A 25,486-nucleotide genomic window follows, 5' to 3' on the forward strand; every position below is an offset into this window, starting at 1 on the left:
ATTTCCGAGATATGGCATGACAAGTGAAAACAGTTTTCTGCTACTTGAAGACTTGATGCTCCTTGCTACTTCAGTACTTTGATGATACTTCTAGATAATCGGATGATGGAAAAAAATTTGAGTGTTTTTCACCATCTGGGGCTGGTACTCCAACTATATACTTTCCTAGAGACATTAGAGATGGTTGTGGCCATCTCTGCCTTAATAACCTCAATAGCTGAAGTTACAGATAGGTAGCCGTGTTGGTCTGCCATAGTCAAAACAAAATAAAAAAATTCCTTCCAGTAGCACCTTAAAGACCAACTAAGTTAGTTCTTGGTATGAGCTTTCGTGTGCACTTCTTCAGGTGTGAAGAAGTGTGCATGCACACGAAAGCTCATACCAAGAACTAACTTAGTTGGTCTTTAAGGTGCTACTGGAAGGAATTTTTTTATTTTGTTTTTTCTCAATAGCTGAGTTATGGTAACACACAGGTGCTCTTGAAAATGCTTTGGAAACTTTAACTGGTGCAAAATGCTGCTGTCATGTTGTTAGCCGGCACTAGGTGTGCAGTACAGAGCATATTATTATGATTTTGTATGGTCTATGCTGACTGCCCGTCTGTTTCCTAGTTCAGTTCAAGAAATTGGCCTGATTTGTACCTTTCAACCCCTAAATCTTGTGGCTCTAAGTGCCTTAAGAACCATTTCCCCCATATGTAACCTCTTGCATGGTCCACTACATATCTGAGACTGTGCTCCATTTGACCCTCCTAAATGAAAGGCGTGTGATATTTTACTGTATTTTTGGTTTTTATGGAAGCCGCCCAGAGTGGCTGGGGAGGCCCAGCCAGATGGGTGGGGTATAAATAATAAATTATTATTATTATTATTATTATTATTATTATTATTATTATTATTATTATTTGGGTAGGCATCTTTTGGTTCTCTTTTGTGGCACAAGCTCTGTAGAATGTGCCTCCCCATCCTGTCCCAAAGGACAACCTATATGCATCTGGCTTAGCATAGAAGGCTTTGGGCCTAATAAATCTCTTATTATTTGTTTTTCTTTATTTGTTTTCTTGCTCTATGGCTTGGAGAATCACTTTTTTTAAAAAAAATGTGGTTTTGAAGTGTGCTTTGCTTATCTTTGGTTAATTGCTTTGTGTTTTTATTGTTTAATTTGGTTGTTGCTAAGACTGCTTTGTTTCCACCTTTGAGAAAAGTGGGGTACAAATTTGGGTAGGTATTCAACTAAATTTAACTCATAGTAGACCCATATAACTTAGTAATTAATTTCAATAGGTCTATTCTAAATAAAAAGTATTGGAATACCACCCATTTAAATAAAACAAGCAATTAATATTTCATTAGGCCTCCAAACAAACATCCAGCACTAGAATACCATTAATGTTGACTCAGTATTCCTTTGGAGTAAAAATAAATTATGACCCAAGAAATGTTGATATAGTTTGTTTATATATGTCACAGAATTACATATAGCACTGCAGTATATAGACATTTGCAGCTCACATGGGACCTGTCCTGTGTGTTGTATTCAGTTTTTCCCTTCCAGCCTACTTACAGTAGTAATTGTAAGAGCCACAACATGCTGCAAAAACAGGATATCAGCTTGTGTCAAAAAGATCGGAGGAGGTTTTGAGGTTTTGATTTTTATCTTCACAGACTCTGCCTCCCCACTTTTTCTCTATGTGTTTGTCTTACATGCATTCCCCAAAGAGAAAGAGAAGAGATGGCAGAGGCCGAGACACCGCTCTACGCCAAGATATTGAACAAGTACAAAAACAGGACGACCCAGTCCTTACTGGAGCCTCTTTTGGCCGCTGAGTTCCCTGTACACACAGCGTGAGTACCTCTGGAGTTACATTGCCATAAAGCCCTCTCTGATCTGTTTGCAAAGTTTAATCTGTAAGCTAAAAGGCTGTGTGGAGCCATTAACATCACGGAACATCCCCTTCTGTATTACAGCAAGCTCGGCTCTTGGGTTGGGTATCACAAGAGACTTATGGGTATGCTTAGATTTTCTTCAGCCAAACCTGTTGAAGGAGATTATTTGACATAGTTTTACTATAAAGTCATGATGTACTGTATTGACCAGTACGTTGCCCCTGCATATTGTTCCACATTTGCCATGGCAACAGCTGTAAGGGAGCCTGAAACCCCAGAGTAGTTGGGGGATGTTTTTGTTTTTGTTTTTATATTGTGATTTTATGTTGTGAATTGCCCTGAGACCTGTGGGTATAGGGCTGTATACTACAATTACTACTAATAATAATAAGTGCACTATGAAATCAATGACTCCTGTGGAGAATCTCAGCTCCCAGGGTGCGTAATAATAATGCTAATAGTAATAACTCAAACATTTATAATTTATGTGCCACCTGCAGCTAAGCTCTCAGCACAATGTTTTAAAAAGATAGGCCTTCCCTAGTGCCTTGCAATGAGCTCCCTAATCTAACTCATGGTGCTTAGTCACATCTCGTGGTGGCATTTTGAGGGAGGCCTAGCTGGAGATAGCTTCTTCACAAGCTGGAGCAGTAACTATTTTTGCGGTGACACTGGAACGCTGAGATGGATGGAACAGCAGAAAGCACAGAGCACCTTGCAAAGGACTATGGCGGGCATGTGATGCACACACAGTGGTACCTCGGGTTACAAACACTTCGGGTTACAAATGCTTCAGGTTACAAACTCCACTAATTCAGAAGTAGTACCTCGGGTTACAAACTTTGCCCCAGGATGAGAACGGAAATCGTGCGCCGGTGGCGCGGCAGCAGCAGGAGGCCCCATTAGCTAAAGTGGTACCTCAGGTTAAGAATGGTTTCAGGTTAAGAACGGACCTCCAGAGCGAATTAAGTTCGTAACCCTAAGTACCACTGTAAGTCCATGTTGCTCACTTGAGAGAGGATAGAAATGTTTAGGGGAGTATACCATGCAATTCACTTTTTTTTTATTTTGATAACAGCAGCCAGGCAATATGTTTCCGAATTCTGGTTCCCAAATGAGATCTGTGTGTCAGAGTAGCTCAGACTGAATGCCCCATTTGCTTGCTTTTATTCTTTCCTGTTGTACTGCCTATATTTATATGCTGTCTTTCTGCCAAAGCACTCAAGATGGCTTACAGTTTAAAACAATGGCTTGTGATTTGAAAGACGTGAGAAAAGGGAGCAGGAAAAGAAGTTACACACATTCTGAAGTTACACACTCAGGATTTTCTTCTGATCTCTTTTGAAACTTTGTGTCTCTAGTACTTGGGTTGCTGTGCTTATTTCTCATATGAATGGGGTTGTAAAACATGAGCAGTGTTTTTACAAGCAGTGTTTTGCATACACAACATTCAACATGGAAATATTTTGCAGGCTTGCCACTTTTCAGTGATCCTGGTATGGTGTCTGTAATGGTCATCTGGCACGCAGAAATTAATCAGGTTAAATATTTCAGGGAGGTAAAGTGATGGAGAAAGCTTCACCAGTTTAATGTCTTCATGTCAGGCTGCTTTTAAAGTCACAGGAACAAAATCATGAAGAGAGGAAAGAGGATGAGACCCAAAAGAGTGGGTGTAACGTTTAAGCATATAAGGCTGCAACATTTAGTGGATTCAAAAATCTTCACATAGATTTAAAAGTTTCCCCAGTTAAACAGGAAATAGATTTTTAAACCTGAACTATTTTTAACTTCATTGCTTACCAAAGTAAACCACAACAGCACAGGAGATGGAGATTGTACCTGAGAAGAGGCACTCCCCTTTCCCTGTCATGTCTGCCTCTTTTAACCAAAACAATGGGTGCTTCTTTCTTCATAATGATAGTTGAGTCACTGACAAATTTGGGAAAATGAAAGTATTATCGACTAGGGGTGAATGAACGTGTCAATTTCGATTTTCTAAGTTTCTCATTTTTCCAATCTTATATTCAGTTCTCCACATTTCTGCTGCAATCTGCAATTATTATTTGCCAAAAAAAAATCCTAATGAATACTCTTTAGCATTTTACGGTGGTTTTCTAATAAACACATGTTTGTATATAGTTTTGATTAATATATACATGTTTGCAAGCCATTTTTCCGAACAGAAAGCATTTTTGTTATTTTTCACTAATGTATGTGGGTTGGTTGGTTTGTTTTTGCACATTCCTCCCTATTGTATGCATTTTAGTACATATTATTTAGCTGGAGAACTTAATTGTAAAATTCTGGGAACTATGAATTTTGAGAGATACCTGTGTTTCAGATTCTGTATTGGTTCGAAAAGTGCAAATTAGCTCATCTCTTATTAAAACATGAATGAATTGGATTTCTCATCCATCTCTATTATCAATTCACGAGGCCGTTCTCAACCTCCTGTCAGTCCAGCTGCCAAGGCCACATGCACACAACTTCTCTGTCTCAGCAAAAGCCGTATTTATCCATTGTAAGCTTCTCTGTGACTAGGGATGGGGAATATGTGGCTCCCAAGATGTTGTTGGACTACAACTCAATTTTGCTTGACCATTACCCATACTGGCTGGGGCAGATGGGAGTCAGAGTCCTACAAAATCTGGAGGCCTACAAAAGCACACCTTTCTGCTGCTGTTATCCCATTTTTGCTCATCATGTCTGTTTGGGGGTTTGCTGAATCTCATGGTTCTTTGTGTCTGGCAGGGTTGGGATAGCAAAACTGATCAGTTAATGAATCAAAACCCATTATGCCCAATCAACTACAATTTCTTTATTCAGGTGAAAGTCCTGGTGTTTGGAAAGTGGAAAATCTAACAACTTGTTAAAACGCAAGATAGGCAGCCATATTCTTGGTTTCAGAATCTAAATTTAGCCGATGTAGTAAGTCATTATGTTCAGAAAACTTTCCCACAGCCAAATACCAGAAGTGCAGCATACTGTTCAAGTGTGATTGTGGCTTTGTTTTCACATAGTGGGTTCATTGTACTTTCCTCAGGCTAAAAGCTTTGGCAGCTACTGGGCAAAAGTCAGCAGAAGATGCCGCAAAGTGGTGAGTGTGCAAAAGTTGTACTTCTCAATGACATGAATTAGAAGGTATTGCTCCCTCTTTTGCGGGGGGGGGGGGTGTGTTTCCCCATAACACTGTATCTGACTTTGTAGGAAATGATGCTACAAAATCGCAGCATACTCAAATATATATTTCAGCAATGGAATGAGAAAATTCAGTATGGCAGCATGTTAGATTTGCTAATAATAATAATGATAATAATAGTAAATTTTATTTATACCCCGCCCTCCCCAGCCACAGCCGGGCTCAGGGCGGCTAACACCAGTAAAATTACAGTAAAAACATAATAGGGGGGAAAACAATTTAAAATACAGGTTAAAATGCAATTTAAAATGCAGCCTCATTTTAAAAGTAGCCCATAGATCAAAATCATAAGGGGAGGGAAACATAAGGGTCAGACTGAGTCCAAACCAAAGGCAAGGCGGAACAGCTCTGTCTTGCAGGCCCTGTGGAAAGATGTCAAGTCCCACAGGACCCTAGTCTCTTGAGACAGAGCATTCCACCAAGTCGGGGCCAGTACTGAAAAGGCCCTGGCCCTAGTTGAGACCAATCTAACCACCTTGAGACCTGGGACCTCCAAAATGTTGTCATTTGTGGACCTTAATCCCCTGGCCCTGAGCCTTCTTCCCTTGGGGATTCCCCAGCTGGTGCCTCCCACCAGTCCTCTGCAACCAGGCAGTGAATGACTATGGTGGCTGGCCTGTTAGGACAAATGGTGCTCTGCCCCACCAGCCTCAATCAGTTCCAGCCAGCAGTACAACCTCTTTTAGGATGGCAGACACCACTCCATCCTGCAATGAAATGTTTACCACACCCTGAGCCCAACTAGTCTTCACCATGTCTGCTGAAAAAAGAAACTGGTGGGGAGTTTCTCCAGCACTTTAAGATCACATCCTTCCTTTCTTCTTTGGCAATCGCTCATAGCCGAGTAAGATTGTCTTCCATAAATATGGTTTTAAAAGTGAGTCCATAAGTGACTGTGAGGCCAATTCTGGACCCACACATCCTTCCACAGTGGGGACATAGGTTTCCAGGTGGGAGTTGATCATGGTGAGGGTTTGTCAAGTGTGCCTTCCTCTTAGCGCATTTCTCCCTTTCGTCCTGAGTTCGAACATCTTCAAAACACATGACACCTTTGGTAAAGGCTGTTCTCTAACTGGAGCACTCGCAGGCCACTGTTTCCCAGTTGTTGGTGTTTATACTACATTTTTAAATATTTGCCTTGAGAGAGTCTTTGAACCTCTTTTGTTGACCACCAGCATTACGCTTACCATTTTAAAGTTCGGAATAGAGTAGTTGCTTTGGAAGACAATAATCAGGCATCCACACAACATGACCAGTCCTACGAAGTTGATGTTGAAGAATCATTGCTTTGATACTGGTGATCTTCGCTTCTTCCAGTACACTGGCATTAGTTCGCCTGTCTTCCCAGGTGATGTGTAACATTTTTCGGAGACACCGTTGATGGGATCTTTCAAGGAGTTGGAGATGTAGTTTACTGCTCATAGAGCTACAGTTCTCAGCAATATTAAAAAATTATGGTTTCCAGGATTTGGGGGTGGGGAGCCATAGTGTGAGTGCGACCTGTATGTTAAAAATGCCCTGCATCAGGTCCGGCACATACACGAGGAGAGGTGAAGCAGCTGCCTCAGGCAGCAGAAGCCCCAAGGCAGTACCCCTGCAATTACTGCCAGAGACATGGTGGAGGCATCTGTGCCAGTTTCTGGTGAGATTACTTTGTACCACCATGCAGCCTATGTACATAAAGTGTGAACCAGCTCTTGCAGAAGACCATCATAAGTTTATAACTTCATCTCTACATTGTAGGCTGCATTCTCACTGCAATGATCCCTCACTGGAAGACCCAATCCCTCAGGAATATGCCCTCTATTTGTGCCCAACGGGTGCTTTGAATGACACACTGATGGAATTTTGGAAAGAAAGCAAAAACCAATGTGGGAAAAACAAAGCCCATGAAGTTTTCCCGCACATCACACTTTCTGAATTCTTTACGGTGAGTGAACAAAGTATTTATTGTGATGACAATGACTGAAGTCTCTCGATTTAAGCCAAGGGTCAGCCCCAGTACCTATTTGCAGTGCTTGCCATTTTTTATTCCATCCATTTTACTTCATTGTGTGCCTTGTTCTCATCATCTTAAGTGTGCCATTCCATCTATTTCCAGTGTTCAGGAATGAGTGTTGTTGCTTGCTTAGCCAAAAAATACCACCGATTTACAAGAGGAAGGTATCAGACAACCTGGGGAAGCTCCAAAATTTACAGAAGTGCCAAAAGAAAAAGAAAAAACCCTTTGGGTGGGGGACTCTAAAGGGAGGGGGCTAAAACTGGCTAATATGGAATTAGCATACTCAGTGACCCTTAAAGGTCAACTGAACATTTTGAGAGCGTGTGGGAAAGCAGGTGGGTGGGTGACCATAATGGAGTATTTTGGAAGAGGAAATGGCTGGCTGAAACACTTCACTGCAGAGTTTTGTTGCAGATCTCACTTGTAAATGGTGCCTGTGGCAAGGGGGTCCATTGAAAGCCTGTAACTGGTGGGTTTTATTTCAGTGTGAAGATCAAAAAGTTGATGGCTTGTACGAAGCCTTGAAAAGAGCAGGCGACAGGTTTTCTGGTTACTTCCCGGCAATCATTTCCTTATCACTACACTCATCCAGCACTTACATTGGCTTCTTCGTTAGCGACGGCCCTGCAAATGTCCTCAAGTCATTTGCTGCAGCTTTTGCTTCAGAGGCTATCGTCTTAGCAGGTAACTACTTTGACAAACTCGTTGTCACTGTTGAGATTTTCCCTGTTTCGTGTTGGCACACATAAGCAGAGAAGCTGCCCTCTCCATTTCAGTTTCACGAAAAGTTCTGCATGAGCTTGCATATTGTATAAGTCATCTTTTTTCTGACATCAAGCAGCATCAGGAACCCCCTTCTTGTGTGTAGCTTTGTGAGTGCACTGGAGCCTGCAGGTGTGTAACTGCTTGTGTGTACTAAGGCTGCAATTCTAACAACTTACCTGGAAGTAAATCCCATTGAATTCAGTGGGTAGACACCCATAGGATTGCACCATAAATTGGAGCTATAATGCATTTTTTTTTAATGACTTTTTTCAGCATAGTAAAAAAAATTATAGAATACAATTCTGGGAATAATAGAATGAAAACTAATTTCATCCTTCAATACTATTTGACAATTGTTGTTGTTGTTGTTGTAGATTGCTGTGTAAAACCTTCAACAAAGCAGCTCCATCTTACATTGGCCAACAAATTTTACCCTCACCATCAAAAGACTTTGGAACAACTGGCGAAATCAGTCAATTCTAAGCAAAGCTGCCAGTGGACAGCAGTTCTGTATTCCAGAGATATGCGCTTTGTACATTATCAGGTGTGTACACTACAAGATACTGAGGATGTGCACTGACCACAAGGTTTTCCTTATATCTGTATCTGTAGTTTTGGAAAGTAGCTTGATCTGTTTTGGATCCTCTCTGTGTCTTTCCAGTTCAATTCATTATTTGGAATCAAATTAGATCTGTTAAAAACAAAGTCCTACTATGACCCCCAATTCAATATTATGGGGTATCTGAAAATGGCTCTACTCCCCATCCCCCAATCACAGAAGTGGGTGAAATTTGCAGGCACAGCAACCCTTTTTGAGTGGGTTAATTGTAGGCAGATATGTTCAGGGGTTTGATTCAAAGCACCTCTAAAGTTTAAATTTTTTAACAATAGAAAAGTGTATAACTTTTTTATTTTCTGTTAGTAGTGGATGGAATTTGCCAGCAATGTTGCCCCATCTGAGAAGATGACACTTGCTGAATTTCAGATTAATAGCTGCAGTTGTCCTCCTGCAAGTGCAGGCTTTACTCTTTCAGGGTGGGTACTAAAGGAATAATAGGATGTAGAGATGAGAAAGGGGCATAGATCCCCAGGAAAGACTAGGTTGGGTAAAGTGCAATCCCTCAGGAAGGACTCTGTTATTCCAAGAGGAAGGAAATGTTTTGTTTATTATTACGTTAAGTATTTTGAGTTTTTATACTATAAGCTGCCCTGTGGTCCTTGGACAAAGGGTGGTATATAAATTAAGTAAATAAATAAATAAGGCTTGTTGGTGGGGGATGGGCTTCTGACACAAACCCTAGGATTTGGAGGGAGATATCTCTATTTACTTGCATAAATCCACATGAAACACAGTGTTTAATTCCCTCTTCCACATTGCTGTGATTTGAATGTCTGGGGGAAATAATTCACTGTGTTTAAAAGCTAGACCTGTCCATCAAAATGAACTATCTGTCACCTCTACCACCCATCTCCTCCCCTCTCAAGCTCTGGACATTTCCCTAGTTTTGATTTTCATGTGTACTTTTGGATAGCTGAAGCCACCTGGAAGCTTAAAGAGCCCCCAAGTTAAAAGTGTGGTTCAACTCAGAAATGTGAGAAGACTCTCTGAATAAATTAACACCCATACTAGATACCTTACTCTTTGAAATTGGAAAAAAACTTTCTGTGGGTGTATAGTTGGTTAGATATAGAGTGCTCACCTTCGTGATAAGCTTTTGGCAATGCATCACTTTATTTTCATTCACGAAAAGGAAATGTATCCTTTCTTTTAGTCTGGCTATGTGGTATTCTACTCTGAAAAGTCATTTTGCATGCCAGGAATTTTCTTGGAGAGACCCAGATCCCTTGCACAAAAGAGAGGCCTCGGATTCCAAAATTTCCCTGGTTTTGCTAACAATGTTTATGCCAGGATTTCTCAGACCACTGGTAGATATAGCACTAGGGGTAGGTGAAAATTTCAGTTCAGTTCACATTTAAGGGAATTTGCACACAATGTGTGAACCACAACACAAATTTGCACTTTTCTGAATTTTGCAGTGCAGTTCTCCAGCCAAGTAAAGTGTACAAAATGCATGTGTGTGTGTGTGTGTGTGTGTGTGTAAATGTGTATATTAGTGAAGGTAACATGCAAAAAACAACATTGTATTAGGGGAAATTGCTTTTAAAACTGATTTATTAAGCAAATGTGTGCAAATCTGTGTATTCTAGGAGAATATTGCACTAAATTGCTGGTGAATTTTCATGAGTACTTTTTTTAAAAAAATACTAATTGATATTGAAATGTGGGGAATTGAACTTAATATTGGAAAAGTGTGAAACTGAGATAAATAAAAAAATGACATATTCACCCATCCCTAGTTGTTTTTTTTACTCCCACCCGTTTTTCTGAATTAAAGCTGCACTTTAGGCTTATACCAAAAAAAGATCTATTTTTACTGTGCATTGAGTGAATATACAGAGAAGAATATATGAAAGGCAGAAGAAGGTTGCTGAGTGGGGTAGAACCTCTATGTTAGCTTCCTGGCAAATGGGTCATTGGAAAGGGGTCAGGTGTCAGAGAGGTCAGTACAGTGCAAATGCCCTGACAGAGGAACTAGATTGGTTCTGTCAGTGCATTTGCACTGCACCAACTACCTCAGCCCTCTCCGGTCCGGGAAACAACAGTGACCCACCAGCTAGTGCAGCGGTTTCATCCTTCTTGGTGAGTTGCTCAGCTGAAAAAGGCTTTTAACCTATTTTGTGATAAGCAGCTGTTTTCCATGACATATCATGCTAACATAATCAGATAATTGCAGTTATACCATGAACAGTAAGGCATGTGAGCTTCTCTTTCATTGAGCCCTAAGGTTTCTCCTCTTGCAAATATAAACTGATTCAATGTCTCAAATAAAGTTGAAGCAGATGTCAGCAATGTCTCTGCTTTTCCTGGATCTGACAAAACGTCTCTCACATTATTGTTCTCCTCTTTAAAAAATAATAATCAAATTCTCTTAGCTTTTGAGGGCCCTGTTCCAGTATAAGCCTCAGAACATTGATGAACTGATGCTGAATGTTGGGGATCTGGTTTATGTTGACCGGACAAAGCAAACAGAAGTTTGTGAAGGCTGGGTGATTGGCATCTCCCACAGAACTGGGTGCCGGGGATTTGTTCCTGAAAATTACACAGAAAAAGCCAATGAGTCAGATACCTGGGTCAAACACAGGTTAGTATTACTGAGCTTCAGATTTTTTTATGGCTTCAGATTTTTCTATGTGCAAACTATTCCATATCATTCTCCAATTGTATAAGAGTTGAGTTGTATTACCCTTCACTTTTAGTTATTAAATCAACCCTGTGCAGACTGATCACTGTATAATAGACAGTAATGTAGTGTGCCAGCTTCAATAGTGTTAGGTACCATATATAGATAAGTTTCAGACTGAGTAGTTCTCTTCATTTGGCTGAGATGGATTTAAATGGTGATTTAGACCACAGTTTAGACCATTGGGTAGGGTTTATTTCATATCCTATGTCATACATTGTCTTTCTAAGTGCTCTAGAAATTATCAAGTATCATCTTTCAAGGTGCCTTAGAAGCTAGCATTCTTTCAAGATGTTTGGAAGACTAACCTTGTCTTACTAAGCACTCTAGAGGCTAGCATTATCTTTCTCAGACCTAGACACTAACACAGTCTTTCTAACAAGGTCCTTCTAATGGCTTGTTTTTCTCCCACACTCAGCTAGAATATTTGTAAATAAACATATGTCACACAACCACCATACATCTCTATAAATCACAAGGAAAGTGGCACTTTAAGAGGCTGCCCTCTTTACCATGTAAGAAAATTGGGAGCACAATATAGCAAATATCCCTGGAAATATACATTGGCTATTTTCATAGATTATCTGTTTTTACAATCTACCATATTGTCATTTAGAGAACTATTGTGGGCTCCACCTTCTTTGCAGAGATCAGTGGGTTTGGTCAGCCTGGAGGTGGTCTTAATGTCACATAGTGTGGACTTTATGTTTGGTTTCAAAAAGAAGCATGAGCCTAGATTTCTCCACTATTTTATTATCCCTCTCAGTCATTGGCATCCAACTTTCTTTTACAGAGAATATATGTTCACTCTGCATTCTAAGAATAAAAATGAGTCTTGCAATAAACTGAAAAACCCAAATCCTTTGCCAAGAAATGCAGGCAAAACACTTCCTCTTCAGGTAACTGGCTTTTGAATGTCTTCATCCCATGGAGTGTGCATAAATGCTAGTGTAAGAAAAGCTGCTTACAAAATAGGTTTGCGCAAGTAACATTTTATACAGTTTTGGGGTTTCACCATCACATGAAGTGTAACATTAAGAAACCTGCCTAGGCAGAAGGATTTCTGTTTTCAAAAGTGAACCAGTTTTCAAAACCTTGGGGAAGAGATAGGGAACCTGTGGCCCTATGGGTGCTGTTGGACCTCAATTCCCATCACCCCAGACAGCATGGCTGATGGTCAGGGGTGATGGGAGCTGTAGTTCAACATCTGGAGTGTCGCAGGCTTCCTATCCCTGCCTCAGGGCTCTCTTATGCATTATATTCAGATCTCCACAAGGCAAACAGTTATTGTAGTCGGCGTGCGAAAGCATGTTGCTTTAATAGACTGTTTTGTACCCCTAGACTATGTCGTCTTTTGATGGATTTATCATAAAAGCAACCCTAAATTCAGAATGGAGAAGAATCGGCATTGTGAGAATCTCAACTATCCAGCATATGTAGCTATGTTACAACCACTAGCCATGATAGCTAAATGTGAACATCCATGTTCAGAGGCAGCATGCATCTCACCCTATTTGTGAGCCTCTTAGAAGCAGCTGGTTAAATTCTGCTGGGGACAAAATGTGGTTCCCCCCAGATGTTGTTGGACTCCAACTACCATCAAGCAAAACCAGCATGGCCAATGGCCAGGAATGATGAGAGTTGTATTCCCCAGCAACTAGAGGCCCACAGATTCCCCAATCCTGCTACACTATATAAGCCAGACTGTGTTTTGATTTAACACGGAAATTCCTAGATTCTTACCACGATCTGAACTTGCACCATTTGTCCTAGTGACAAGAGTGTCAGTGTCACTGGTTGATACACTTACAGCTTATAGAGGTGCCATTTTGTAGAGGCCATGCCAGTGCAGCATGGTGCGAATAATACTTCTGCTCATTTAAACTTCTGGTTATCTAAAAGTTTCTGTCATTTTAATGAGCAGAGTTGTAATGCAATTTCTTCCAGCTCCCTGGGAAAAGCACAGTCCCAAGAGGCCTCTTGATTATTCGCCACGGAGAAAGGGTAGATCAAGTGTTTGGGAAGTCTTGGCTCCAGCAGTGTTTTGATGCAGATGGTAAGTAGAAGGTTGGGGATCTGATACAGCAGATTTGACCTAAAGCAATGTATCATATTAACAGTAATGAACAAACAAAAATGATTAGCCCATCTGCTCCCTAGAAACCCTGTTGAGAATGGAGATGATCTCTCTGTGAGTTCCCAAGTTGCCTTGAGTCTGAAATGGGTTAATCATGAATTAATAAAGCAGCATTTTCAGGGGCTGTGCAACTTATGCATCAGACTCTAAAATCAGTAAACGTAGGCTGATAGGGTCTGGAAATCAAGCCTTATGAGGAACAGTTGAAGGAGCTGGGTATTTTAGCCTGAGGCGATATCAGATAGCCATCTTCACATATCTAAAGTGCTGCCACATGGAAGATGGAGGAAGCTTGTTTTCTCCTGCTCTGGAGGGTAGGACTTGAACCAATGGATTCAAGTTACAAGAAAGGAGATTCTAACTAAACATCGGGAACATTTTCCAACAGTGAGGGCTTTTCAACAATGGAATTGACTCCCTCAGAAGGTTGTGGACTCTCCTCCATTGGAGGTTTTTAAGCAGAGGTAGAGTGGTCACCTGTCATGGATGCTTCAGTTGAGATTCCTGCATTGCAGGGGGTTAACCTAGATGGCGCTTGAGGTCTCATCCAACTCTACAATTCTATGACTCTATTGGATGGGTGGGGAATTGAGATTGTAGTAGTAGTGGCATTCTAAGGACAGCTAGGCCATAATGGATTAAAAGCAAACCTAAGAGAAATAAAATTAGATTTGCTGTGGATGTTCTGGCATTAGTTGTAAAAGCATTCTGAATTTGTTCCAGGAAAATATCATCGAGCTGACCTCAATTACCCCACCAGTCTGCCAAATCGAAAAGATAGCATCAAGAATTTTGAATATGATCCTCCTTTATCATGTTGTGGTATTTTCCAGTCTAGACTAATAGGTAAGCTAAACAGAAGTTGGGACAACAGAAAGAAGGGCTTGTGGTTCAGATTTTCCATAGTCAGTCAGAGACCATGCTGGCAGTAGCTTTCCAGAACTGTAAGGTGGACGTGCTATCTCACCATGAAGGTATCCAGCCACAATGAGCTTGTCCACCATAACAGCGTTTAAGTCCAGTTCATACTGGATAACACAGGTGTCCTCAATCCATGATCTCATCCTCTTTAATGACAGCAAAGTTTCTCACCAGAAAGTAGCATTACTTTCATTTAACCAGAAGCCTGCATGAACCAAACTTTGGTCAAAACTTAAACAAGCAACTTCTTGGCAACACTGCCGGATGTATCTGGGTGCCTTTGCCGAACAGGTAGAAGATCTTGGTCACTGAGAAGGGCGTTACTCAGGGATGGCGAAAAATATATTGAGGGAAAGGACAAGATGCCCACCCCAATTCCAAACCTAAGTTCAGCACTGGTGATGGGAAAGTGTTCTCCACTGTAACTGAAGGCTTCAAGCTAGCTAAAGCAAGCACAGGACCTGGCGTGGTACACACAGCTTTCTCCTCCAACTGAGGGAAATGGCTGGGGGGCTCAGGAGGAATGGCCTGGGGCTGCTGACCAGCTTTTAAGGCTGAGAATGACCACCTCATTCTATGTAATAATGGTAAGGGCAGCAATGAATTACTGGATAATATAGCACTCTATGAAGCGCTTGTGTGGGTTATGTAACTTCCATTTAATTTTACTTTCAGCTTAATTTTGGAAGAGCAACAACATAGCAGCTCACAAGGGCTATAATGTGGGGTGACACTAGTAGAAAGACAAACAGTAGCTCAGTGTTAAACAGAAATAGGTGTGAATATATTTCAGGCAATACAATGGCACCCTTTACAGAATTGTTTAACGAGAATAATAAATTTTGACCCAATTTCCACAAAGACTCTAGTATTCTTCATTGCTTCTTAATTCAGAAAGTATCCCTTGTGAGTCCATCCATTTCAATTGTATATTAGAACACAAAACAATACATATAGGAATGAAAGCCCCCACCCACAATCCATATGAACATACTTTGCACCCATATTTTCTTTTTGTGAAGGATTTTTTGGTGCTTCTTCATTCCCAGGAGAAGCCCTGCTTGAGAAGGAAGTGGTAGTTAGCTGTGTCTACTCTTCCCCAGCGCTACGCTGTATCCAAACTTCTCAGTATGTATTAGAAGGTAAGTGACCCTTTCTGACAGAAGGGATGTATGGAACTAATCAAGGCTGAAATGGTGTGCTGGCATCTCAATTATTTCTAAGTGGAAGCATTTTCTCAGGGCCAGTTCTACCACTAGGCAAAGTTAGAAAGCCAGTTCAGGCAGTTGATTTGGTTGTTCTGTTAGGATGTATGCATACCATACATTATGGTTACCAGACGTCCCTGTTTTCCGGGGACAGTCCCCAGATTTACAAATATCTGTCCCCAGACAAAATCCGTCCCCAGAATGTTGCCGGATTTATATTTTAAGTGTTGTAGATTTATTAGTAGGGAATGAATGTTGTGTGATTGGTTCAATGGCACAAGACACATCATATGGGGATTTCTGGTGAGGCAAAATGGCGGGCGCCATGGCAGTGAGCAGCTCCTGAAGCCACCCAAAGCCAACTGCGCTACCAGGCTGGCTCTGGGCTGCTGAGACTGCCGCTGCCGCCACTGCCAAGGGGGAACCTGGGACGCCCTGCGCGTCAACTGGGGGAACCGCTGACCCCCCCATAACCCAAATTGAGCCAGGAATGAGAGCGCCCGGCCACCCGGCCAACCACCCAGCGGCGCTCCAGGGCCAGGAAAACCCCAGAGCTGACACAGGGAGAAGGAGGAGAGGAGAAGGAGAAGGAAGAGAGAGAAAGAGGAAGGAGAAAAAAGAGGGGAGCCCAGACCTTGCCGCTGCTGAGGAGGAGAGGTAGGAGAGCACTTTCTCAGGGCCAGTTCTACACGTGGCCGAGCCCAGGCCTGACCCGAGCCTACTCCATGGTGGCTAGCGCTCCAAGTGAGCAGGCCAGTGCCCAGATTAAGGCCGCGCAACAGAGGAGACTACAGAAGAGAAGATATTACTTCTTAATTTTTTAAAAAATAACTTTTTTCCTCTTTTATTAAAAAACTGTCCCTGGATTCTTTGAAAAAAAATCTGGTAACCTTACCATACATATAAAGCACATTATGAGGTTTTTTTCTACAAGCAAGTGGTATATAAATTTTATGAAATAAATAAAATAAATATTTTCCCCAACAAATCCTGGGAACTGTTGTTTGTTAAGGGTGCTGGGAATTATGTACTGGGGGAAACTACATTTTTCAGGATTCTTTGGGTGTGCATGCAGCCTTAATTTTTTACTGTGACATTTTTACTGCTCTAGAGGGAGAATAGAGCTGTTTTTCTCAGGGAGAGAAACAGACAGACAAAATAATTAACCTCCGGGACATTACTTATTCCAGATCACACCACATAAGACTTTTCATAATTTTTTTTGAAATGTTTATTGAATGCAAAATTTGGTCTTAAACAGGTCCTATATGATTTTCTTTGTTATAATATCGGCTTTGATTTTTGCAGGGCTTCAACTGGAACAAAAAGCCAAGATTTGTATAGAACCTGGACTCTTTGAATGGACTAAATGGGAGATAAGCACAGTTGTTCCCTCTTTTATGACACAGAGAGAATTGACAGAGGCCAATTACAGTATAGATACCACATACAAGTAAGTGCTACAGTTACAGAAATCCAGTTAGCATATAATACTAAGCCAAACCATGGCTTAGCGCAAATGGGTAAATGTACAGGTTTCACTGTACTACTCCCCCCTGTCCTGCTGCTGCCAAGCTGCTCATGGCTAAGCCATGGTTTGGCTTAGCGTTCTGCCTGAACCTCCACCAGCCAAATCACAAGTGGGAAACCAAGAACAAACCTTGGTTACAGCTCATGGTTCATCTGGAGTGAGACAAACCATGAGCATGTTTCCAGAATGGTGCCTAAATGTTATGATGTGAGTGACTAGCCAGTGCTGAACCAAACACTTCTCTTTATGGTCATCAGAATTAACAGAATGTAGCAAGTGCGTTCTTATTCACTCAGGTAGGATAGTCTCTATTCATTGTCAGATGTAGTATTAATCATTTAATACTACAGTTGGGAATTAGATGGGAGTACCACAAGCCAACTTCTAAGAAATTCAGCCCAATTCTATTTGTTCCTGTTGTCATTGTGGTTTAGTGGCTACTACAACATCCTGTGAAAGGCAGACCTGGAAATGGATGCTTCACTTATCTCTGCAAGCGTGGAATAATTCCTTTGCTTGTGTTCCTTGCTAGAGCAAGGCTGTGCTAGTGCTAGAAGCCGAGGGCCCACATTTGTGTTGTTGGCCTTAGAACTGGAGCAAGAGAAGAAAACCCATTACTTGCTTCTGCCCAACGGAAAGCCAATTGTTGGCTGATAAACATTAAAGTTGCCTTTATGCCTTGCTTATGTACTTTCCGAATGCATCTAGATGGCAACTGTTTGAAAAAGAATTTTAGATGAATTAGATCATTGGTCTGATCCAGCAGGGCTGTTCTTAAGTCCTATATGTCTAAGTGATGCCCTTATTTATTTAACTTATTTATTATTTAGCAAAATATCTACAGTATATCCCTTAACTGTAAGAAAATCTATAAGCTTCTGCTGAAGAGGCAGCACCAGTGGCTGGAATAAGCAAGTGGTATGGTGTAAGGGGAGGTCATTGAATCAAGGAGACAGGATCTTCTTGGGCTTGGGCACCTAAGGCCAACTCTATGCTCTGTTACAGTATGCAGACAAGAGCGTAGAAATAAGCTCTTCCAGTGCAATAAACCAATGCCTCTTTTAATGAGCTAGACAGCAGAAGGGAAGTGTAGTTTTGTCTCCATTGCAACTAGGGTTTGGGGGGAGAGGGGCAGGAGAAAACTGAGATCTCTTAAATCAGTGAGGTTGATAGTACTTCCGTTATCGTGTATAATGTTGTCATATTATCTATAACTAAGCTTTATTTGCCCAAGGGCCATGTTATCTCTTACGCAGCCAATACTCTCTCATGTATGTACTCTGAGGCAGACACGTAGACACAGGCACACTGTGTCCCCCACCTCCCAGCTGCTTCATTCCCCCTTCCATTCATTGAATGATCAAACTGAAGACCAAGGAGGGGGTGATTTTCATTCCCATCCAAGCACTGGGCCTCACTTATTCTAGCACTATGTGTACTTTCTATTATTTTCATTTTGCCACTGCTGCTAAAATTGGTAAAGTCTTCAGAGAGGCAAGAAAAAATGGCTCGGGGATCCAGATCAGACCCCTCCCCCCAAACTACCTTTGATCTAGGCTAGCTGCAGAATATATCAAAGTAAAGGTAACACATTTTAAAAAGAAATACATAACAAGCAAGTGTTTGGGAAGAATCAAGAGCAGTCGCTGCTAGTGCAATGATGGGTGTTGGTGGAGATACTTTAGAAGCAAAGCAGCTTGGATTCTACATTTAATCACATTTCTGAACAATAATACCATATATTATAGGTACAAAAAGTTTGCACACTTTGTAAAAAGTAGTTATTCTTGCACTTTCATCAACCGTGCTTAGTCTTCTCTTTCTTAACCCTCTGTGGCAATGGAGTTCTGTGGTTCAGTGCAGTTTGCAAAACCTCAAACAGAACAGGAAACAATAACGAGCACAGGATCGATTGTAGCCTCATAGCTTCCTCTTGGAGTCCATTTGGCAAAAGGCTGCGGTGAATGATTCAACTGTGGAAATTGTTCAGCTGATAAAAAAAATGACTTGGGCTGACCATATGTGTGCTCTGGGAGGGGGTGGGAAAACAACTCTTATCTGTTTGTTGTATGACTCAGCACAGAACAACATCCTCAGCTTTAAAGGGAGTTGTTAGCAAAATCATCCCCCCTCCCCTTTTATCAAAAGTAGTTTTACAACAATGTGATTTTCCAACTCTGGGCACCTTGGAAGGATAGAAAATTAATTAATAAAACAAAATAATAAAATAAATAAATCTTATAGAGGGTTTTTTGGGGGGCAGGGGGTACAAATCCAAACAACTTCTATACTTCAGTGACCTCAGGGCAGCATGTTTTGCTCATCAAATCCCATAAGGTTGCAAGGGCCAGCAAGGAAGGCTTGCTGGAAAAATACTTTTCTTTGTTGTTTGTTCCCCTTATCAAATCAACCTATTTATTACCACCAATAGACCAAAACACAGGAATCTCAGAGAAAAACAGATTCAAAGGGGTAACATAAAAACTATTATATAAAGCTACAATAATTTCAAGCTAGTCCCTGAAGATGCTGTTTCAGATGCTGGGTTTTCTCTTGTTCTCACCACTACTGATAGAAATTTAGGCACTAACAGCAATACCTTTGGGGGTTTTATCTTCCATCAAATCAACTGCAAAACAGAAGGACATGTTCTATAGATTCTACCCCTTGATTATAAAGGGGCTTCCCTTTATAACTTCTGATCAGCTACATCAAGTCTCTTTCAAAGGTGATGAAAGTGCTGCTTAAAGAAGGTTGCTGTTACTGCCAGTCAGCTTAGTAGCTACAGCAACCTCCTTTGACTTTTGGCAGGTATCATTCACCTGACATCATGATGACATCAGGTGTGTGGTTCTGCCTACCTGTCAAAGTTGTCCCATATAGGGTTGGGGAAGATAAGGATCTGGCCCACTGGTGAAATACGGTTCCCCACTCATGCTATAAATGAACAATTTCCTAAAACCATCAGGCAGGTTAAGTGATGGAGCCTGGAATGGCACTCAAATATTCCAAGCCTAACATTTCCTTTGAGCCAACGAATGTTAACCAAGTGGATTTCGTTAACAGGTGTCATTTTCCTCTTTCTTCTCTGATGGTATCCGAAAGCTATGAGGACTATGTGAACAGATGCTCTGCAAGTATAAAACACATTGTCGGCTCCTGTGCAATCGAAGGTAACTCTATGGTAACTCTTGATTTCATTGCTTTGAATCTTCAAGGACAGAATCACAAGCACAAGTTTGCTATTTAAAAAATGCCTTTGTGGCAGCCAAAATATAGGCAGGCTAGAACATATGCAGGCCTGAAGGTTCCCAAGCACCACTAGTACTCCTTCAGGGGTGGGAAAACCCAGCCAGATGAGCAGGGTGTGTGTGTGTGTGTGTGTGTGTGTGTGTGTGTGTGTATAAAATCATCATCATCATCTCAGACTGAACGCCACATTCCTTTCTCAGCAACCTTCCAGGAGCCACATAACAATGGTGGGAGGGGCCAGAGGCAAAAATGAGCAGAGCAATGAATATAAATTTTACCTTTCCACTGTAGGCTAGTTTCTACACACACTCCTCATACACCCCTCTTTAGTCTTCATCCAGGCAAGCAAGGGCCATTGCTTGAACGCAAGGGCACATTCCAGCCTGGCAAAAGCACACAAAGAGATGCAAAGTAGTGCAAGTGAGATGGGTGGCTTGCGGAGAGCCCAAAAGGCTAGATAAGGAAATGTGGAAGGCTGCATTTGTCCTCCTGCAGCACTGAAGTCCCCCCCCCCGCACTACTTTAATAAACTATTCTAAGGAGATCCCTTTCTAACAATAGGCACCATCCTGGTTGTTGGCCATGGCTCATCTCTAGATTCCCTCACTCGACCATTACTGGGTCTTCCTGCCAGAAAGAGCGGTGACTTTCCCCAGTTCATTCGAAAGGTAAGGCTCTCGCTTATCTATTGCATTTATATCCCACCTTTTTATCCAAGGAGCTCAAGGTGACATTTGTGGTTTTCCCTTCCCTCGTTTAATCCCTACAACAACCCTGTGAAGCAGGTTAGGTTGAGAGGCAGGGACTTGTCCAAGCTCACCCCGTGAGCTTCAAGGTCAAGTGGGGATCTGAACCCCAGGCTCCCAGGTCATTTCCCAACATTCCAACTACATTGGCTTTAAATAACTTGGTTGTTCAGGCTTGTTTGCCCCTGTTATGTATGTGCATAATCATCAGAGATTAAGACTTTTCTTGCCATAAGGACCATATCTCAGTGGCAGAGAAACCCACCCCACCCCAAGATCCTGGAGAATCATTGCCAGTGAAAGTCAATAGTACTGGGTTAGAAGAACCAGTGGTCTGATTCTGTACAAAGCAGTTTCCTGCCTTTCTGCTCTGCATTCACAACGTTCGCAAAATGTTCACTCTTAGAAACAGAAGAAGCTGCCTTGTGCCAAATCAGACTGGTTGCTCGCCTAGCAATATTTATTTATTTTATTTATTTATTTCATGAAATTTAGACACCACTTGATTATGGAAGCAAAAGAAAATCTCAAAGGGGTTTACAAAAAGATAAAACAATAAAATGGGAGGGGGGAATTAATAACCATACCTTAAAACATACAAGTATTAAAACAGATTAAAATTACCTCAGCTTTCTATGCATCTGTGTGGGCTTGTCTAAAGAAGAATGTTTTTAGCAGGCACCGAAAAGAGCAGAGTGAAGGTGTCTGTTTGATGTCAATAGGCAGGAAGTTCCAAAGGGCAGGTGCTGCAACACTAAAGTTCTTACAAATGTGGAATGGGTATGTAATGGTTCTAGGGGTTGCTCGTGCATAAGCAGGTGCCTATCTCCCCGGCTGGGTGCAAACACCTGGCTGGGTTGCCAAAGTGAACCTTTTCTGTCCGGACAACCACTCACCCGTGGCTGACTCAATCGCTGGCAGAATCCATGAGTGCGCGTTTCTTAAACTTCTTCCAGCAAAGAAGTTCTTTTACGCCTAGTCTCCACCTACCCTCTCTGCGCTGAAGCCTTCTGCACAGGGAGGGCGTGGGCAACGGAGGACCCCTACTCTCCCCGCTGGTCCCAGGCAAGGAGTCATGAGACCGCCTCGCCACTTCCCCCAGCTGCCCCCCTTCTCCCCTGGTGCTACGCTGATTCTCTTCCCCAGAAGATGGGCTGCTTCTCCCGATCCCTGGACGCTCTCCGGAATCCCTATGGCTTTCGCTCTCCCCCTCCAGTACTGATGGCAGTTCCCTGACAGGGTATTATATGGCACCTGTAGTGGTGCCAGTTCCGTCTATCGAAGCAGTTGAGTGTACACATGTGGGTAACAGAACAACAGGATTTCAGGTAGAGGTCAGTCATTACCTTCGCTTGATACCTAATCCTTTTAATTTGCAGTCAAGTGAACTATGCTTTCCCCCTTACCCTTGAAAATTACTAGAATTTGGCTGACAATATCCTTAATGCTGTTAGTGAGGAAAGAGGGACCCACAGCATAATTATCAGATCCTCTGAGCCACTTGATGCTGCTTAAATAACCTTCACTCCTTCAAGCCCTTGTGAGCCATTATTTGTTGCTTTTAAACATCTCGAGTGACTTGCCCCTAACACTCTTGGATAATGAAAACTATTCAGTTACCTCGTGGTGGTGTTGGCTTATACGGGGTAACTTCCTTTCTTGCCCTAAAAAACCCCCATCTTGAAATCTTTTCTGCTTTACTAGATTCCTTCACTGGGCATGTGTTTCTGTGAAGAGCTTAAAGAAGAGAAGAAATGGCAAATGATGAAGTCACCAGTCAAGATGTTAACCCATGGAGCAAATGCTCCATTCAGTTGGAAGCACAACCTTCCGGATCATTAAGCAATGTTCACTCACTCTAATTGTGGATTTGTATTTTTCTGATTCAACAGAATCTCGCTGTTATTTCAAAACCTTGCTCTGCAGGCTGTTTCTTGGTCACAGCAAAATAATGGAATGGAACTTGGGAACTGGCTTTTACATTTTACATGAAATGTGTTTATGGTTTTTTGGTTTTGTTTCCATCTTTCTTCAACCGAGAAATAAAATCTACACATTTCACTTTTAACTGCATTTCTACTGTAATAAAGAGGCGTGGAATTTCCTCTGATTCCCACACTTGCTTCCATCAAATAACTGCACCAGTAATTAGATACGGGAACTGTTAAATGCCTCACAGTTCTTTTTATGAAGCAAGAATAAAAGTATTGCTGTTGCTGTTGCAAAAACTGTACATTGCTGATAATATCAAGTTCATATTTCAGTTCCATATCTGCAAGTGATTTCCTGAGCTGGCTATTTGTGTGATAAAATCATGACGACGACTACTTTAGATTCTGTCCTCACTTAAATTCTAAGATGAAGCACTCTACACACAAACACACACCTTCTCACTTCCATCTATAGACAGCATGTCTTCTGCTGACAAAATTCCATCTTCCCCTAGTCTTCCTCTCCCTTTCTTGCTCTATCACAACAACAGATGGGAGGCGTTCAGGACAGCTCCTGGCTAACAGTCACTTCAGAGTATAGTGTGGATTGGGTCTGGCATATGATTGTTTGCTTTTAGAAGACTTAAGTGCCCTTGATCCACACACCTATTTTATCCACTGTTGCAGGTCCAGACACAATGGAGTCGTGGGCAGTGGGGTCGAGGCATAATAAAGTTGCAATAACCACAAAACAACCAACTGGGATTTAAATAGCCCACAAATTTATTGATTACAGATGTCTGCAGGTTTTGGCATAAGCATTGGGTATGTATCCTGAGTCAACCAGCCCAGTTCATTATTTGGTTGTTTTAACCAAGGTTAAGGATTGCCCTATGATGTGCATTAAATCAAGGCAACCCCTCCAAGGTCCCCATTTTGGGGGTGCTATGGCCCATCAGCCCCCTGTCTTGGGTATCCAGACAAAAGCACCTCTTCCTGGATCCCTTTAAGGGGATAACCAGATCCTTTGGAGGCAGGCTATCCCCTGTCCACTTAGACTAAGAATCCTGCCCAATGCTGATCTGCAACCTCCATTCTCCCCCAGCTGGCAGTAAGCAGTACTTGCCAATGGTAAAATAAGCTTGTGCAGGTTTTCGAAACACTAAAAAACCCTCCAAAACCAATTTAGTGAAGGCAGTAGTGGAATGAGTGTACACATTATGGGCAACTACGCCTCTCTCAAGTTCTTAGACTAGGGTGGAAAACCTGTAAGCCTTCAAATGTTGCTAGACTACAATGCCCATCATCCCAAACCATTGGCCAGGCTGGCTGGGGCTGATGGGAGGTTGCCCATTTTAGTCTTCAACAACACCTTTCTCATGTCACCCTCTGGGGGAAAGCTGTCTATCTCTGTTTCTTTTCTTTTTTTAACCTGCCTAGGGCTGCTCCCAGATGACCTGTTTACTGGTCATTCATTCTGATTTGTTTATAGGAAGGTTATACAATGCTGCATCAAACAATCCCACACTTTTCAGTCCACTCCCCTATTAATTTCCTTTCTGCAAAAAGTCCAATTTTTTTAAGCAGGTTTGCTGCTCAAGAGTTCCAAGTTTACTTTTGTTGCATAAGCTGATTTTGCTGATATGCTCTTGAATCCCATTCACAAAATAGTGACTGTGGAAGTGCCTTAGAATATTAGTAAAGAGGTTTCTGCTCTGCTGCTGGTTAGTATTTCAACCCTGGTCAGGTCAGAGAGAACTGCCAAAATAGCTACACAGTGCCTCCTCTGTAAGGGCCCTGCACTTTCTCTCAACAAAGCATGCGTCTTCTTTGGGGTTTTATAATCCCAAATAAATGTTCTTCTGGAAAACCCTACAAGCGAGTATCTCACATGTGCTTTATACATCATTTCTGAGAAGCAGACTATGGCCTCAGGGCTGGCTATGGCCTCATTTGGCTGCCAGAGATAGAACAGAAAATGGCACACACCCAAGGCAGAAAATCCCACAAGTGTCTCTCCCTGGGAGTATAAAGATACAATAATGAATTAAATAACTAACAGTTGCCTGCCCTTTCATTACATCCAAACTCAGCTGCCGGAAGTGGCTGCCACACTTGGCCTGAATGAAATCAGGATTTGGAACCATGAGCCATTGCATGAAAGTAGATTAAAATGCTGAGGACAAGCAGTCTGATCTATAGTCCTGAGGCACCATAAAGGCGTGTCGGTAACTTTTTTGACTTTGGAATGATGACACCAGGTGCTGACAGAGGTTTGAATATTTGTTCTTAAATCTGCAATTTGAGAGTGCTTGTATAGCAAATCTAGGATGACATCTAGTGGACCAAAACAATAATGAAGGCACTTGACATAACTGTTTGAAAACCTCATTTGGACTACACCTGGCTCATTGCAGCCAATCTACAGAAATCTATTGTCAGCTCCGTGTAGCATGTTTTATATCAAACATGTTTTAAAAACATATATTTGTATTTATCATGTGTATTTTTTGTTATTTTTATTTTTTTTCCTGATAAAAATGTAGTACATGAGTCAGTCGTCATTTATTTCTAAGTACCCTATTACAGCTAACAGGGCAGTTCCA

General features: G+C 41.7%; 1 protein-coding gene across 2 annotated transcripts; it reads left to right on the forward strand.

Moving 5' to 3' along the window:
• The first annotated feature begins 1,405 nt into the window (after window positions 1-1,405).
• UBASH3A (ubiquitin associated and SH3 domain containing A) lies at window positions 1,406-23,017 on the forward strand. Of its 2 annotated transcripts, none has more exons than XR_013838506.1 (14): window positions 1,406-1,844; window positions 4,930-4,983; window positions 6,829-7,015; window positions 7,573-7,771; window positions 8,227-8,396; window positions 10,847-11,055; window positions 11,948-12,053; window positions 13,102-13,210; window positions 14,015-14,137; window positions 15,262-15,354; window positions 16,729-16,873; window positions 20,018-20,135; window positions 20,765-20,871; window positions 22,654-22,793. XR_013838506.1 is itself a non-coding variant. In XM_079974640.1 (14 exons), the coding sequence occupies exons 1-14, from the start codon at window positions 1,732-1,734 to the stop codon at window positions 22,789-22,791; spliced, it is 1,860 nt and encodes a 619-aa protein (XP_079830766.1). In that variant the 5' UTR covers window positions 1,408-1,731; the 3' UTR covers window positions 22,792-23,017. The 2 variants fall into 2 exon arrangements, 1 of the variants encoding a protein (XP_079830766.1); XM_079974640.1 differs by having other exon boundaries at window positions 1,408-1,844; window positions 20,018-20,124; window positions 22,654-23,017.
• The last annotated feature ends 2,469 nt before the right edge of the window (window positions 23,018-25,486 follow it).

Source organism: Podarcis cretensis (genome assembly GCF_951804945.1).
Source record: "Podarcis cretensis genome assembly, chromosome: 4".
NCBI classification, from domain to species: domain Eukaryota; kingdom Metazoa; phylum Chordata; class Lepidosauria; order Squamata; family Lacertidae; genus Podarcis; species Podarcis cretensis.

Bases quoted from the DNA above. Each gene is read 5' to 3' on its own strand.
- UBASH3A (XM_079974640.1), top strand. From the start codon at position 1,732: ATGGCAGAGGCCGAGACACCGCTCTACGCCAAGATATTGAACAAGTAC. The intron at 4,984-6,828 runs GTGAGTGTGCAA...TCTACATTGTAG, and splicing joins GCAGAAGATGCCGCAAAGTG to GCTGCATTCTCACTGCAATG. The intron at 14,138-15,261 runs GTAAGCTAAACA...CTTCATTCCCAG, and splicing joins TTTCCAGTCTAGACTAATAG to GAGAAGCCCTGCTTGAGAAG.